Below are 18,601 nucleotides of genomic sequence, written 5' to 3' on the forward strand. Positions count from 1 at the left end.
GCTCAGTAACATGTAAATGTGACTACATGGATTCCTAATCAAAGGTAGCTTTCAACCAAACACTTTCAAATACCTACCCATAAGCTAGTTCATGCTGTTATCATATGGAAAGTATGTTTTAGTTTGAGCATCTTCCATAACACAAGGTAAAATACTTTTAGCATCTTCCTTCCTTTTAATTTGAGGCAGGTTTTCTTTAATTCTGGATATAGTCTGCAGGATGCTTTTTGAAATAGCACCTCCTTCAGATTTGAGCTAAATCTCAAGTTTGTATTTAAAAAAAAAAGAAAAGCCCAACTTATTTTGAAAGGAGTTCACAAAGTGATCCTGCTTGAAATCCTTTGCTTTTACATGGTTTCTCCTAGGTTCATTAAGCTGCCTTTGGTGAGAGCTGGTTGAGCAGAAATCCTATTAAGCTTCTTCCATCTCAGTTTGCTGAAAGAATCCTCATAGCTCTGCTTATGTCATGAAATATTGACATACACATTGCATCTGAAAATTTAAAGTGACCCCCTGAAATCACAGATTACCAAGATGATGACAAATTCTTGTCATCCTTTAAAGTTGTACTCTTTAATTGTTATATTTTTAAGCTCTTTTTATCCTGCCCCCAGATCTTAGGACAGACTTCAAATATTTTTATTTGTTTTCAGTCATCTCCAAAACTGTTATTCCAAAGAATAAGGCAAGACATCCAGCACTTAACTGTTGTAAATACTTTTGCCTCATCTACTTTTGTCCTATAGTCCTCTGCATTCACCTGCTAAAAAGTGCATTTAAAAACCTTAAACAGAGGAAAGGAAAATTAAAAATAAATAAGCAAAACTAAACAACCAACAAAAAAACCCCAAACCAAAATGAAACAAAAAAACCAACAAAACACAAACACAATAACCCCAAACCAAGACAACAACTAAAAACAAAACAAAAAAATTGTTGTCTTGTTAATATCTCTCATGTCTATGTGTATATTAGGAGGAAGAGCAGAATATTCCCAAAAGCAATGGCTGAGATTTAAAACAGTGAAAGTCACTATTTGATTAACAACATGGAAAAGATCCATCTGCATTTCTTCCAACATGCAGTCAGTTCTCTCTCTGACTTTACTTGAAAGTAGAAGAAATTGCATTTGGTAAATCTAATGAATATATTAATTTATTAGCTTGGAAAATCTAAAAAATCTAGCTTACCTGCGAGTACTAAGAATACAGCTTTTTCAATTTGACCAACAACAAAAAAAAATTCTCAAAGCAAAATCATGTAAAACAAGTTAAAGACTAGAAGTAATATGAAAATTACCTAGTTCAGGCTTATCCAGCAAACTGATAAGAATTCGAAAAGGCTTTAAGTCTTGCATTAATGTGCTTTCTTCTCCATGCCCATTAACTTGTAATATTCCAACCATTGCCTATAAAGAGCAAAAGCATATCAGGAAAACAAAAGCAAAACCAGAAAACGGTTTTTGAAAGAAAGAGGCAATAAAAGCTGCATATAAAGGAAAAATTCTCAGTAGCGGAGGCCGCTATTTTCACTACAGCTCATTCTCTCTAGGCTTAAGTATTCTCTCAACTCTGCCTGTGAGAGTATTTCTGTGGAACAGGACTTGATAATTTGTATATACTTAAAGTCAAAATAAAATATTATTAACAGATACTGACTCAAAATTTCATAAGAATAAAAAGACATGAAGAGTGATGAAGAAATTGCTTGACAAGGTAAGGCATGTAGCTATTAAGGGCTTAATAAATAATAATCTGTCCACCCAGGATATACCCACCTACATGGCAAAAAACTTTCTTGACTAAGTTGACTAGACAGCAATGACAACTTCAAAACAAATGGGAAAACTGAGTTTCTATACTGACGCAGTTTAGGGAAGAAGCTGCAGAATTAAAACAGCCCAATGAAACTGCCACAGATTTTGCTTAGTTTTCCCTCTGAGGCTGGCTCGGCTGAGTCGAAACTAGTTTGTTTCTTTCACAGCTTCTAAAAAAGGACAAAGAGGAGAAAGGAGAGAGATGGGAAAGAACAGAGGCAGGAAAACAGGTTTGACCTTGCTATCTGCTATAAACCAAGTATTATCAGCCAGTCTCCTGAAAGAAATATTTTCTGTACTTGAATAAGTCTTTAGAAGGTCAGAATTTTCAGTACATTGTATCAATGAATAAGATGTGGGTGGACTGGATAAAAGAACACACGCAGAAAGACTGCTAGGGAAGAAGACAGGAAGGAGCTATGCTTTTGAAGTCTTTCAAAAGACAGCAAATGGTTTTAGAAGGCATATACAATTTGTATTATGTAGAGCAAGCCACTGATATGTAGAGCAAGCCACCGATTTTTAATGCCCATAAAAAACTTTAGAGCAAAGAACAAGTGAGTTATCCCTGTTAAAAAAGCGGTCACTCTCCATTCTACGGTAGCAGTAGTGCCTGCCACCAAAAAAATAATCAAATGGACTATACCACTGTTAGCCTTCTCAGACAGAAAAGCTTTAATGACACTGATTAAGCTAGAAAGATGGACAGATTTAAAAGGAAGACCATAACCTATTAACAAATGCCTAACTGTTGCTAAAAGCTCACCACATTTTGTACATGCAAAGTATGTACTGTAACTCTTCCAGGCCTCTCCTCTACACTTGGATAACTTCTGAATCATCTGCCACGGGAGGCAGAAGGGTGACAAGAAAAGGGTGAAAGTGCCAACGAGGTCCTTGCTGCACTGGAATTCTGGGGTTTCTTCCTCATGAGGAGGACAGCAGATCTCATTACCTTCAGACAAAACTGAAAGTGTTAACTGTGTGCTGGATATCAGCTTTGAGTTGTGATGAGCTAAATAGTTTTATGTCAGCTCACTTAGCAAGGCTTTAAGGGTCAAACAGCATGAGGGCCAATTTGCTCAACTATTCCTGACTGACAGTGGACAGCAGAAGAGGTGTTCCCTTTGCCTAGGGGGGAGGAAGACTCTTCTTACTCAGACCTTCTGAGTACTATCTGATCAATTTTTTCCAATTCCCAAGGTACAGCAGAGTTTCCATATGCAAAGAAGTAGAAGAGATTTCTCCATTACATTTTATGAAAGAAGAGGCTCTAGTGTGCTGTGCTCATAATTAAACATTTTCCATGTATGCTATATTCATTGTGGAAGAGGAGAAATACAAATTTTTTTCCAATCATACTGTTATTCTAAAGAAACACATTATCCCATGTCTTCCTTTCTCCACTGAGAAAGTTTTAGAAGAGTAGGACACAATATCAAAAAGACAGAAATTACATGGTCACACTGAAATGGCAAGTTAAAAGATAAAGATACAGCAACTGGATCAGCATCCATTTATGAAGATATATGCCACAATAAAACATCATATAGCTACCTGGACTAACATCTCCTTAGAGAAGGTGTTGAAATAGTAAGTGGCATGCTCCTCAGGATTGCTGTGCCTTGTACTTCTGGGTCCTATAAGGGCACCATTGTTATCAAAACCTTCAAGCAAACAACAAAAAAAGACAATATTTACTTAAGTATTTGTCTCTTAATATTTTGCAAATTTCTTTAAACTAGGAATCAACACAGTAGCACTGATAACTTACCAAGATGAAGTCCAAATAATGTTGGCAAGAGAAAGATGATTTTATAGAGTTTAATACAGGAAACTGATACTTCCATGCAATCAGATTGCACACAAATTACAAACTTTAGCTTTATGCAACATTATTAACCAAATTACTTCTTGTACAAAGAAACAAATGTTCAAACACTGCATGAACCACATAGTCCTAGAGTATCTTCAAAAAAGCCTGTCCCACAAAAATATTCCAATATTAATATTATGAGAACACAAAATTCAGTATTTTAAATATGAAGAGATGATCACCAAAACACACTGACATTACTAAGGCACTTAGAAAGAATATGAGTCATACTACATAAAATCAATTTTGTTATTCAAAATTACATGAAGGAGATAGACCTTTGTTTTGTAAGTTTGTATCTTTTCTTTTACCAAATAAATTTTTTATTCTACAAAAAAATAGGCTTAGGGGAAAAAAAAAAAGAAAATCAGGAAGTCAGTCAGGATATCACCCCATTCCACAGAAGCGTTTTCCACAGTTTTTGTCCTCAAGTGACAAAAACAGAATGAAAGCCTGAGAAGATGCATGCCCTTTAGCAACAACTTAAAAAAACCACTGTTAACAATGGTTAATCTAGCCTGGATTTAAAGATATTAATGTGATTTTTATGCTTAGAGAATGTTAATAGACCACTCCCAGCAATAAAACAATAGGAAGGAATAGCTAATACCAGAATTAAATATTGTCATATAGAACAGCAGACTTCAGAGAGTCTTCCAACGTAACTGACCCCTTTCCCCCAGTGCTTTATATTAGGAGCAGAATAACATAAAAGCAGCAGTGTCAAAAGAAAAACAAGCTGAAAAGCTATATTGCCAGAAGGTCTGTCCACAGGTATAGCAAAGGGAGGCACTAGCTGTTCACAAAACAAGACCAGGAACAGCCACTGTAAAACTATCTTCTGAAGTTATATTATCTGTCAGTGGAGATAATATATATATGGAGCTCATGATAAAGCTGTAGAAGAAGGTTCCACAACTTAAAAAAAGCAGCATATTTTAGACACATAAAATATCTTCTGTAATGACAGCAAAAAGACATATCTAGTCCAAATTAATATGAAACATTAATGCAGTGTTTAATCTGGAAATTATTTCTTCCCTAAATTGGAAAATGTAGGTATGGAGCATGACAGTGCTCTTTAGTTAATAATTTCTCAAGACACTGACTTGCAAATTACTTGTCTTTTAAAGAAGCTGGGAATTTTTTTCGTGTTTATCTCCTAAATCCCTGCAACTTCTAGAGCAACAAAACCAATCCCCTATGCAAAACACTGTTGCTGACTTCACCCCTCCCTTCATAACTTCAGTTCTCTCTCACATCCCTTGGCTGACTTCCTTGCTCCCCAATCACACACAGGCTACCTGCCTCTCATGTCTTAACTATCAGCTGGGAAAGATGCAAGAGCTGCCGGAAGGGTTCTGGCTAGCCTGAGAAGTACATATGTGCTTGCTGGTAAGCTGGGAAGCCAAACGTAAAAAAAACAGTAACAGCAGACTGTAAAACAGTCTTCCTCTCAAGCAGAGAAACAGCTTTATCTCTCTCCACTCAATCTCCAGTTTCTGTGACATTCTTAGGAACTCCCACGTCAGAAACCCTGACTTCTCTCAAACTGGGCTGAAAGTGATTTTAAAGAGTAACAGGCCAATTTCATGTGACCGCAGGCTGTTTCCTTAAAAATAACAAGGCTGAATAAGAGTGTTTTCTAAAATTTTCTAACTTCTAGTTTTCGAAGTATTCCCTAAATACTTAGTCTCTTCTAAGTAGCTATTATTCTCTGCTAACCTCTTCTGATTACAAGCTGGTTTCATATAAAAAATTAAATGTGTACTGTATTAATATTCTGCCATTTGGTAGAAGTGTGCATCCTGTCATTGATCAATTTGATGTTCTGGTTGCACAGAAAACATAAGTAATTGGTGATTTGTTAATTCAACTATGCAAATATCTAATGAAGCTTAAAGCTTGCATACTCCAGCCTCCATCAATGTAATATCAACATTTTTCAACATTCTTTTATTTTCATCCCTTCTATGCTGTTGTGTTCCAACTGCCATTTACTCTCTATAACGTCTGTTCTCTGTTTTTTCCATTTTATATTTTTAGGGAGACAACGGTTGCCTTTCAGTCTCCAGTTACACAGGCATAGTGCACCTGGCTGTACCCCTGAATGTGGCCCCTAACAGTTGTAGGAAAATGTACCAATAATATATAGATAACAGGAAGGAGTTCCAGCATGAAATCATTCGTCTTTTAAGTCCATGGAGAGAGACAGTGCCTTTCTTCCTTATGACACAAGTATTTCATTTTTCCAATAATCTTTCTCTGCAATATGGCAAAATACTGCTAATGAACACACAATCTTTCCTCCACTTCTAGTGAGCAGTGAAGTGAAATACAAACCTACCTAGAAGCCATGCATAAAGCCTTCGGTTGAGTGACATATCCCTGCGCAGTACTACATGAAGGGCTGCTGACAAAATTCTGATCATGTCTGGACGTGTTGCCTGAAGAAGTTAAGATACAATTAAATTTAGCTATGAAGAGTAATACTTCTTCTATGCTATCAACATTAATTCCATGTTCTGACATTTCTGAATTTGGAATAGTATGAGAAAACATAATCTTGTTCTTAGGAAACCAAAACATGATGTTTGTTTAGAACAGACACTTTGTAATAGCATGCTCCCCTTTGTGAACAGCAAAAATACTTGACTACGTTAACAGCTCATTTTTATTACAAGACATTTCATTTTGTTTATTAGGCAAAAGCCTTGGAAGCAAATTCAGCTAAAATACAGCGTAAAAAAAAAATCACTGAAGAATTTCAAATACCTTTCAATCTCTTACTACTTTAAAAGTTTGTGTAAGACTTAATATTAAAAAAAAATCCTTTATTGATAATTTCACCATTCTTGTACCTAAACAGAGACACTTAAAATATTCCTACAGTAACTGATAAATGTTGCTTCCACAAGCAAGAACACAGTTGTTCTTACAGAAAAGTACAGGTTTTCCACAATTCCTGTCTAGGTGAGACTCAACCTTGTATAGGTTTTCCTCCAGGAGTAAAATAAATCATCATCCATTTGAAAACAAAAAGCGACAATAAATGCAAATGCAGTCCAAAAAAAATTACCTAGAAGTTGTAAGATCTATATACCACTGCTGCTAAGGCTAACTACTCACCCAAAACCAACAATCATTTTCAATTCTCCAGTGTTCTTAATCAGTTATGCTAAGAGAATTAACTTCTGCTGCTTTTGAACACTGAGAATTAGAAACTTGCGCAAGAACAGATAATTTATTTCATCAAATTAGAGCAAATTAAAAGCTTCTGCATAGACTAAACATCAGAATTTACAGCGGGTTTGCATATACAGAAGTTAAAGTTTACTTTGAAGTTAACACATCAAGTTAAAAAAGCAGAAGATGACAACAGAAGAATAGCCAAAACTATCAGAGAAACTCTTCCATATGGCTCTTGTTCAAGCCCAGAGAAGAACATTAACAAAGACCGACTAAATATGCCTACTAATGTAAGAAGTGGGATATTTTTAGGAGTTTGCCAATTCATCTCTCACGTTAATAACCCACCTGGCTCATGTGGAAAGGAAAACAAAAAAGGATAAGGTCCAACGTGCTCCTCTGTACTAAAACACTGGTGTCTTGCACTGATGTGCTTACTGCTTCCACCTGAAGTAATGGCAGACCCCCCCAAAACAGTTATTTACTGTATTATTTTAAGAAGGTAGATATAAGAGAACACTCACAAAATAAGAACAGTTGTTTATAAATAGTAATATGTACAAAATGAAGTTATTTTAAAATTTTTGAATCATGAAACAAGATGAAACAGGAAAATAAAAAGTTTCACCACTGAGGAAACATAATCAACGTAGATACCCTGAACTATACAAACATTAAGCTTTTGGGTTTCTTATGTTACCAATGAATATGTTAAGTTTAAAAGTCAAAATAATACTCTATATAAAAAGCAACACTCAACCACTTTTAACTGAAGTATGTCATCAATAGAAAGTTTTATACAGAATCTAAGCATTTCTGAAACATTAACTCAGCTTTGCTATGCTAATCACGCAGAAAAACATCAGCTTAACCGGAACTATAATAAACGTGCATTTTTATCTCGTCAAAGGCTATGTTCAAAGATAGAGCACCTAAACCCCTTCCCCGAAGTATACTGTCATTTAAATAAATACGTTCCAACAAAACTTTACCATTAATTCAATGTCACTGCCAATTATGTAGAGTTGATCCTCCATTGAAAGCTTCCTGTTCAAATGGGAGAGGACATAGGTGATCCCAGGCAAGCGAACTGCAGGGCTGGTGAGGAGGCTACCCCAGAGAGCACTGTAGAACGCCGACTGATCCACAGCTGAGGCAACCTTCTCTAACAGTGTGTTCGTTCTGCAGTAGAATCAAGTCAGCTGAATTATGGCATTTATCACAGCCCTTGCTGCTGCCCCCAATTTTAATAAATATAGATTGTTGCAGGAAGGTCAGAACTTTGAGGGGCCAATAGAAGCCCCAATTATACACTGAACCTTATAATGCAGCCTGAAGAGAGCAATCGCTAGCAAGTGTGTGGGCCAGCCTGGCTCGCAAAACGCTTCTGCCTGCCTACGGCTTCTCCTTATGTTCAAAGTGCCAAATAACTCCCTCATCTGCTACTTAAAGCCAAGTGTTGCTACAGACAGAGGTTTCAGAGACACAGCAGGAAATCAGAGCTACTGAAGAAAAGAACCAAGGCTTTTGCCCTCTCATTCCTTGCACTGAGCACTTCTGGCAGTAACAGGGCATAGTAATACCACCATTCTTTGAGCACAAGTGATCCCTTCCCCTGTCCTCATTTCTCCCCACTTATGTGGCAGCCCCTCTACACCCTGTGGCAGGCCCCAGGAGGCAAGCTGACTAGCCCTTGGTTCCCTGCTGTAGTGATGCCAACCACACTGTTTTTATCTACCTACACAAAAATGGAAGAAGACGTTAAACTGCTCTTCACATACAAGATGTGAAAACTCTAGCTTCTCAAGCTGGAAATATCAAGAATACGTGACCAGGTGAACAATTCCAAGAACTCAAAGCCTTGGAGTGTAACTTCATCCTTTAATATGTTAGGATTCTACCCCAGCACCCCAGACACCTCAGTCAGGAGAACTTAACCAGGGCTTAGGCTTGCTGGATAAGAAGAGCTATTACCTCCCAGGCCACCCTGCTAGAAATAGTGTAATAATCTATCGAGATAAGTGGATTATTGCTGCCTCTTACATAGGTGGTTTAATGACAATTTAGACATCATAACGAGTAAATATTAATGCTAGATGCTTTGTTTGTTATCTTAAATCCAGTTAAGGTATGTATTTTAGACCAGGAATAATGTGGCAGTACTTCCTTAGAGGAAACCTATGGAAAAGAAACACGCAGCATGTTCTAACATGTTACATATCCCAATCCATAACAAGAATCATAAACGATTGTTTAGGTTGGAAAAAACCCTGAAGATCACCGAGTCCAACCATTAACCTGACACTACAAAGTCCACCACTAAACCATGTCCCTGAGCACCACATCTACACATCTTCTAAATACCTCCAGGGATGGTGACAACCACTTCCCTGGGCAGCCTGTTCCAATGCTTGACAACCCTTTTGCTGAAGAAATTCTTCCTAAAATACAGTCTAAACCTCCCCTGGCACAACTTGAGACCATTTTCTCTTGTCCTGTCACTTGTTACATGGGAGAAGAGACCGACATATAACACTAAGTCTACTTAATGTCAATTCCCTTTCAATAACAGGAACAACTAACAGAATTTATCATAATTAATATTAAGAATCTTCTCCCATACTATTTAATTGCAATTAATATGACTGGATGAAATTTAATGCCACCTATCTGAAAAAAAAAATCCACATACATTTATTTAATGAAAAGTTGCAGCAAAAAAAACCCCAAACACCCCAAATCAAGTATATCACTTTATTAACATAGCTATCCTTACCGTTCATAATACTCTGACCCCTCTTCTAACCCAGGCAGAATCCCAGTTAACAGTCCTTGCAGTCCTGGTTTCAATGTTTTCCCCAAAGGGAGGTAATAGATCTCATACAGACTCAATAATGTTGGCTTGACAGACATAGCAGCATTGGCAAGGAGTGGAAATAGTCCAGAACTGCAAAAAATAAGATTTATCTTTTTTTAGGAAGCTTCTCATGTGAGAATTTCATTTATACCTTAAGACTGTTACAGGCAAGCCCAGTATAGTTGTAAGTATCAGGCTTTCATCTTAGAATTTTGCACAGGCATAGACCACCACACAATATGACTGAATTCCAGATTGACAGGTTAGTATGTCATGATTAATATTATGAGTATTATTAGTATTGTGATAGCAAGCACTGAAGACCCAGAGATGACTGTGTCTTTCACCAATAAAACAAATATGGTAAACCAGAAGCATCTCTGCAAGACAAAAATGTTAATTTTGCCCATGCCACACTACACCACAATGGAAAATGTATTTAAAAATACACTGTCTTTGCACTTAAGAAAAAACAAAAATGGATGAGAACATTTGAGGAAACATAGAAATACTTTTCTGTAAGGAGAAAAATAATGATATTTTACTTCACCAAGTAACCTAAAGATAAAATTTAAGACATTTATACTGTTAAGTAACAACAAAGTATATGTTAACTTCAGAAATTCAGTCTGAAAACAGATTCTCTAACAGTAAACCCACTGTTCATGATGTAGCATTTAAAGGATTGAAAAAATTGGAAGTATGTTTTGAGATTACTATGAATGTGTTAGTTCACAGAAGTTACAAATGTGATCAGCTAAGGAGGAGTTACCTACATACTAAAAACATTTTTGCTATTACTACTAAATATCATAAATTATTACAAACAGTACAAAGAATCAAAGTCATGTGAACACAACTACAATTTTCAAAATTGCTGAGGACTCAGGTCAGAAGACCTCTGACACATGAAGAAGAAAATGAAAGTACAGTAAAAAAAGGTTAAGTTTGAGAACAAGGATACTAACATATACACCTACAAATCTCCTATTAAAAACCAAACAAAAAAATATTTGTGGATATAATGTCATTCACGTTACAGGGGAAAAAAAAGATCTTTCTAAAGTCAGAAAAGTTTGTAAAATTTTTTTTGCCTTTACCTATCTAGAAGAACTGCTTTGCCATTGTCAATTGGTCTCTTTTTTCTGCAGACAATGTCTTTTTGTTCAACAGCCAGCACACTACCCCACGGTCTTTCTTTGTACAGCTACTTACTCATCCTTCAAGATTTGATGTTCAGACACTGTCATTCTGCTTTCATGAAAAATACTGGAATCTTTGATAGTGCCTTAATCTGAATGTCAGTGTTCTCCTAAGCATCAGTAACAATGGCTTTTAGTTACATTACACAGGGTAGCATTTTCCACTATCCTAGAACTTATAGTTAACAAGATATTGCATCTACTGAATCACTGCACAAGCAAAACATGAGCTATGAGTTCACAGAATCTTTAAAAACATGTGAAAACAGCACTGAGGTGCTCCCCTCCCACCGCATTGAACATAACTATATATAAACATCTTGACAATGCAAGAAAGAATAGCTGATGTTAAGGCATACAATTTCTTTCTAAGCATTAATACACACCTTTGCTACCTAAACAGAATTCTATTTCATTCCACTATTTCTCAAACCCATGAAATTTTAATCTCCGGGGACAGCTAAAGATTAAGAACCCTGTGTGATTGTGTATACACATATGCACACATCCCTCTATGCATAATATAGTAAATAGCTTAACGTCCTGCCTGTCCCTGTCAACCAAAAACCTACTGGTGTTTTAGGAATCAGTATATTTTCACTACACTTACTTTTCAGGGTTATCCTTCCTTTTCATTATCATCAGTTCTAAAGACTGACAGTGAGAAAAATTTTGTACTTGCCCCCATTCTACAAAGCAGACAGTCTTTCTGTTCTGTTGATTTGATTGCTTGGAAGACAAAGCTTCTTGCAATAAACCATACTCAAATTCTTTTCCATTTAAATTACAACAGAAAAACATAATGTGAATACATTGCAGTAAGCATTAACACTTCAATTACTGTACATACATACACAAAGCTTTGTTTATTTCAATGAAGAAATAATAAATTCCAGGTTTTCTAGCACTAAAGTTGATTCTTAAAAGTTTCGGTGATCTGGTTATCTTCTGATATACAATATTCAGGAGAAGAGTACTGCACAAGCATCAGTAACATGAGGGAAACAAACAGATTGATTCTTGCTAGGTAACAAAGCAATATTAATATAAAATGCAGGAAACCAAAAACATCTCAATTACGCATTTGGAAAGGAGATGTTTAAACTATTGTACCTGTAGAGGAAAAGATCTTTGGCCAAACGCTTGGGCCCAATGATTTTGAAAATGATCTCGTATGTTTCAAGTGCCTTCCGATGAACCCCTCCCGGCAAAGCTGGGTGAAGACATTGCGCTAAGCGTTTGCCTATAGTCAGCTTTTTCGGTACTACCTGGTACTTTGCGTTGTTCTGTAGCACCTGATAAAATCAACACATTTAAGAAAAACAGCACAAAACAACTTAAACATCAAATGCGTATTTTATAAAGGAGTTCTTGAACACAGTAAGTCACAACACATACTTGGGTCACAATACAAGGAAAAAAAACTTTTAAAGATATACTGTGGAGCTTTTACTTTGCAATGCCTTTCACTTGTACACTTGCCATAGGTGGAATTGCCAAGGCATTTAAAACTTACTTACAGCTTGTCCATTTCATTTTACTCATCCTTTTGAGGGCAAAAATTACTATCTCCATTTGTTCAAATCAACTGCCAGTAGCTCAAAGAGGACTATTAAACTGTGGGCCATGAGTTTGGGATAACTTTACCGTCACAGAGTGAGACAATACGCAAAACTTTACCACTAGCTGAAACTATATAATCACTTCAGGACTGGAACACAGAGTTGCTTTTACATCTTTAGGCTTTTCTTTCCCAGTATCATAGCCTTCACTTTGCACACACATACAGCAAGAACTGCTACAATCAAAAGATATTAAAGAAATAGGAGTTTACACAAAGAAATTATGCCATTGGCATTGCCAACTGTACTGCCATTCCTGATTTCCCACAAAGTTTAAAGGGTAGAATGTAAATTATTCAGACCTGTAATTTTCTATACCAAATTCTACAAAGCTTCACATTGGTAAAACATGTGCGCAAAGAGAACTCCATGACCCTGACTGAAGATCCCTAGAAACACATAGGACTGATTAGAACAAGATTTTTTACATGTATCAGGGTCTGTATTCATTTGTAAACTGCTATTAAAGATCACTGATATTACACATTCAATTTATTAACTGTTAAAACAAATCAGAACAGTACCATTCTCTGGTCAATGAATTTGAGCCCCATTTTATAACTGATGCTTCATAAGAATATTGCTGTTATTTATACTGGCTACTATTTTTCACACTCTTTCAATAACAGTGAATGACATTAGAAGTAAATGTTAGCAATAAAAAAGACGTTGCATTTATTTCCAATAGAAATGTAAATAACTTTTCCCTTCACTTACAGTTAGAAAGGATTCAACTTAAGTCTTAGAAAGGCATTTGATTTGTTTGCTCCTTGTACACACCCAGCATTTGGCTCAGACTCCTAGAATGTTTGCAACTGTTAGACTGCTAGAACCTTGCACTTCTGTATTTTTACACCAGTACCCTTTGTCAGTCCCTCAATCTTTTCCAAGAGCACCTGCCAGGCATACCTTGTTTAGCTTTCCAAGTGCCGATATTAAATCTGCCCATTCACTGGAATATTCGAAGTTCTTCAGTGCTTTGTCAACAGCTGCTACATAGTTTCTGTACTTGGAATCAGTCAGTAGCTCCAGCTCCTCCGTGTTCATCCTCCCACTGTGTCCCCACTAGAGACTAGCTTGCAATTCATGTACAGACATTACCTGTTCAAAATAAGAAATTAAAATCCCTGAATCACTGTTTCCAAAGACATTATTAAACCAATTTTGTATAAAGAGCACTACGTTTTCCTCAAAGGCATTACAAACTATCAATCTGAAATCAGTTTACAGCAAATCCTAAACAAATGCTAGTGTATTGCATACAAATATTTAACACAGTTCCAGAAAACTATGTTTGTAATCAAGTCCTGTTAAAGAAAAAAAACCCACCCAAAACCAAAACACACACCCCCCCCCCCCAAATGAACAAAAAAACCCTAGAAAATTAATGCCCTGTCCCTCCCCAAAAAGTACTGTTTGTTCTAAACAATGTAACAAAGGGATTTTGTATTTTCTTTTTCCCTCCTCTAGGTTCATCACCAGAAAAATACCTTTGCACAGATCAGGCCTTCTGAAAACAGAAGACACCAATCTTTCTGTATCACTTCCGGGCAGAAGACAAGAATGAAGGACACATACAATAGTCACACACTGTTCAAGAGTACTTTTATGCATCACCACTGCCTTTTACAAGACCTGATATTCTAATTTGATGACGCAAATCTGCTTTTATATTATCATCCACGCACAAAAGTATATGTTTACCCGTGTTCTGTAATCAGAGGCTTTTGCAATTTGCTCTGTATATTTTCATCACATGGTAGTCTACACCAAGTAATTAAGACATCTTAGTTCCAGAAACATCACCTCGTACTTTTATAGGCCATAAACTATTTATTTCATTAAATTCAATCACTATTAAAAAGAAATATGTTTTTAAAGCTACTTTAACTCCAAGCAATTACCACTCATAATGGGAAATCCTATTGTAGCACAACTGTGAAAAAGGCAGCTTGTGTGTCCCATTTAATTGGGGTCTTTTGGCAGTTCTCTCTGATACTCAGCTTCAGAAGAGACTTCACACTCAGCAGATACTGCTCTCTTCTGGCTTGATTAAAGGAAAATGGGAACAAAATTGTGTGCTGAAGATTGGTAGACCAAAAAACCCAAGCAAAACATGGAACACTTACAAAAAAAAAAAAACAGTATTCGTCAGTCTACCACATACGATAAGTAGAGTCACACTGAAAACAGCAGCCTCAGTGAGCCCATCCAAAAAGACTGGAGAACATGCAACATTGGCCCCTATTCCCAGTGAGCAGTAATATGACAAAACAGCTGGACTGTTTGAAATGAATAATGCCTATGAAATAGCAGAGCAGAAGAATGGGCAGACATAAGCGACATTCTGATCTTTAGTGGTTCTATAGTTGATGGAGATGATAAAAACACTTATCTTCAAATTCTGCTCAGCAAAAAGTTTAAGTGTTTTTAGACCAATCAGAAAAGACTAACAATTCAACTTGTATTACTTCATGTAATAAATACACTCCCGTTGTGCAAGGTGCAGTAAAAATATGAACACTTATTTTAAATTGATCATATATGATAAAAGGCAGATATTTTATATGGACACAAATATCTTTGCTTTGTACTCTATCCACCCCGCCCTTCAAATAGTGCTCTCCCAAAAATGGCTAGGAAGCTGCTATTTAATAACTTTATCAAGAGTTCTCATAAGGACTTAACACAGCCTGAACAACGTAAAATCCTAGGACTGGTTACCCAGTATTTTCAGCTACCTGAAGGCCAACTCCTTGCCATGTTCTTGAAGCAACCAAAACCTACGAACTACGTCACTATTAGTACTGTTTTAACTTTTCAGCATCCCAAAAGCTAAAATGAAGAAAACTGACATCTCCAAATTAAGAGAGTAGTAAATCAGGCTCAAAACTTCATGCTTGTAATCTTATCAAGTTTATCACAAAGTGCTCTGGCAGATTTTTGCTCCCTCCGTTTTGTTCCTTTAATTAGCAGGTGCTTCTGAAGATAAATTGATAAGAACCCAACTTTAATCCTCCCAAACTTCTTTTTTTTTATAGTGCTCAAAGAACATTAAAAAAGTGATGCTTCAAAGCAGCACATCGCCAGCCTGCATGGCAGAGAGGGACCTTCAAGAACCCCCTCACCCCTAATCTTTCACATGTGGGCACATGTAAGGTGCCAGACAAGCCTCTTCTCTGCCATCATCACATTTATCTTTTCTTCTACAGAACAAACAAAATTCCTCATTAATATTTTCTTTATCATTATTACTATCTTTCTCATATTGCTCACCTCCTGGTTTCTCAGCATTGTAAGAAAAGTTGCAAAAAAGACGAAAAACAAGAAAGGGACGGACAAAAGGAAGAAAGAACTGGGATAGCAGGAGTGAATAAAAAGGCCAAGAACTACAAACCTTTTGCACTCTTGATTCTGATGGCAGACTAATAATGACAGATTGTCTTCAAGGTGGCACAGAAATGCAAACTATTACTTAAAAAAATATTCTAGGTGCCAAATTGATAGATTTCATGATATCCCACTGGCGTAAAGCACTTAGATCTCACCTTTTATTTTAAAAAGTATTTTATGTTTTTCATTTTATAATAACCATCTTCCTTTGGATTAAGTCCAGAAAAAGACCATGCTTGCTTTGAAAAAGCTGTAGAATGCCAACGTATTTCTCAAAGAGACAGTCGTACAACCGCCAATGTCTGATCTCCAAAAATAAAGTATTAACACTAAAGAAGAAAGGGCCAACACACAAAAGCAGCACAATTCTCATTTTTCCAGGCACAAAGGATGGAGAAAGAACTTGACACAGTGAATAATGCTTTCTGAGTGAAGAAAGCATCAACACCCTTTTTTTAATCCAGCTAAAGCATAAATGCAACCACTTATGGCTGAGTGGAAAACAGGTCTCTCTCTTCCTCAAGTGCTTGAAAAACCTGAAAGCTGAGAGTGGACTGATTCAGTATTATCAAAGGTTATACAAAACCAGCAGGAACACAGGGTTAAACAGGTAGCTTTTCTTTTTTTTTTTTTTGACTTACACACTGATCAGAACATTCTCCTTTTAAAAACATTAAGAATTTTAACTGAATAACCTATGCTTTTAAACAAATCTATCACACGCCAGCTGATACTCATGAACTAACTCTAGTCAAATAATTGATATTTACATTTATCCGTATGTTATCAGTGAATTTAATAATTATGAAGTTTTGTATACTCTGTTTTCTTACTACTCTATGGTTATGGTCTCATTTTTCTTTCTTAAACAAAAAGTTTTATACAGTTTGAAGTTACAGGGAGAGAAAATTTCTTGCATATTTTTCCCACAATGAAGTCTCTACTCTAAACAATTTATCTTCCAAATAAGCCAGGGATGCAGAGAAGATACTATGTAAATATTATGTATTATTTTTATAAACCTGGCACTATTTTTATTCAAAGATCATTGAAACTACAGGAATGCCCATTTTTATTAGCACTCATACATAAAAATATACTTGTCCTACAAGACTTACTTTCTGTTTAGCCTGAAGATATTCCAAAGTACAGCCTTTAATCTTTTCTTGTTTCTATCATGCTCTTTATTAATTTCTCTGTTTGAACAAAGGTAGGAAGAACACCATCCTTTGGGTTCTTTTTTTCCCTTTTGGCATACGTTAATGAAATGAGACAGCCTTCTCAGATTGAAGGTTCAGCCACTCTCATGAGTCTGGACATAGGTAATCATTGATCTGTTAGACGACCAGGCCTCTTTTTAATGGATGACAAAAAGCAAATGGGGATGTCTGAGCAGAAGGCTTATTACCAATGAAGAAGAAACTACCTAAGAAGTGCTACACTCTTTCAAAATACTTCATAAAACCACATTTAAATCGTGATTGCAGAAGTAGGTCTTGACACTACCTTCCACTTCACCTTCTCATGGGGATTGAAAAACAGACACCACACAATTCTGGATATTCCTGGATGCCTGTAAAGTCTTTGAGCATGACTTTGACAAGGAAAGCAGTTGCCTGCAGCTGAGTATCTCCTTTTGCTGGGGCTTGTGTATAGTGTATTCACAGAGCAGCCTTCAATACGTTTCATCAATGAGGTGATATTGGTTTTCTTCTGAGTCGTGTTAAGATGATCCTGCTATGGCAAATGCTCATCCTTCACAATTCATGTGCCTAAGAGTCTTCTATCTCACATCAACACAAACTATTAACCTGTTTAAGAGGCTCTAAATGGCTTTCACTGAAGCTAAAGAAACTTGATTGAGAACAACAGCAGCTTCATCAACACTTATTCAATAAAAGCAGCTTTCATCTAGATTATGTCTCAATTTAATCACAAGGTTATAAGGCTTCCCAGCGATTCATAAGCTCTCCAGTATCTGTTGTACCCCAAATCTCCTCTTCCGGTTTGATTTGCTACTGTTCCAGTCCTACATTTTTCAAGCCTCACAGAATTGCTCTGTTTCACACCAATGTGCAGTACTGAAATGGTCGCTTTCTGGTACAGGTCAAGGGGCCGACTGCTATGGAGCACAAATCTGCGTACATCATGTCACTTCAAGAATTCTCAAGATTGTCCCAAGTACTGTAAGAACCTGAGCTCACAAACTTGCTCCCTTTGAATTCCTCAGAGTTTCAGCATTGCAGTATTTCAAGGCTTTTCTAAAATTGTTTACTGTTTCAAGCATGGGTATGGAACGTACAGTAAAAGAACGAATAGATAATTAAAAAGCAGATGAGAAAAAATTCAAATTTCACAGTACTGAGCTATTGCTTTTTAAGCTGTGTACAGTGCCCACATACCAAGCTGGTAACTGCAGAAAAACATTTTTATTAAAATAGACTTAATACAAACACAGATTTGAATACATGGAAAACAGAAGCCATGTAATTTGGTAATTTATTATGCTTTGCTTCCCCTCAGAAGCATTTAAAAGCATGAATAACGAAACAAATACGGCAAATCCCAGGCTAGTCTCCTATGATAAAAATCAAATGTTGGAAATACATATGTTCTTTTATCACCAAAGATATAGACCTTCCAATT

General features: G+C 36.4%; 1 protein-coding gene across 5 annotated transcripts in view; it reads right to left on the reverse strand.

The window, feature by feature from the left end:
• Positions 1 to 18,601, reverse strand: part of DOP1A (DOP1 leucine zipper like protein A) — a 68,091-nt gene that overhangs the window by 40,937 nt on the left and 8,553 nt on the right. For 3 of the 5 annotated variants that reach the window (XM_064447713.1, XM_064447711.1, XM_064447715.1), the window contains exons 2-9: positions 13,472 to 13,663; positions 12,054 to 12,235; positions 9,658 to 9,828; positions 7,874 to 8,063; positions 7,230 to 7,328; positions 6,040 to 6,139; positions 3,374 to 3,483; positions 1,300 to 1,408 (exon numbers count right to left, since the gene is read on the reverse strand). In XM_064447713.1, coding sequence (XP_064303783.1) covers positions 1,300 to 1,408; positions 3,374 to 3,483; positions 6,040 to 6,139; positions 7,230 to 7,328; positions 7,874 to 8,063; positions 9,658 to 9,828; positions 12,054 to 12,235; positions 13,472 to 13,609 — 1,099 coding nt within the window. In that variant the 5' untranslated portion in view covers positions 13,610 to 13,663. Of the gene's footprint in view, positions 1 to 77; positions 152 to 1,299; positions 1,409 to 3,373; positions 3,484 to 6,039; positions 6,140 to 7,229; positions 7,329 to 7,873; positions 8,064 to 9,657; positions 9,829 to 12,053; positions 12,236 to 13,471; positions 13,664 to 18,601 lie in introns of those variants that run through there. The other 2 variants (XM_064447714.1, XM_064447716.1) reach the window with 2 other exon arrangements.

Source organism: Phalacrocorax carbo, chromosome 3 (genome assembly GCF_963921805.1).
Source record: "Phalacrocorax carbo chromosome 3, bPhaCar2.1, whole genome shotgun sequence".
Classification (NCBI taxonomy): domain Eukaryota; kingdom Metazoa; phylum Chordata; class Aves; order Suliformes; family Phalacrocoracidae; genus Phalacrocorax; species Phalacrocorax carbo.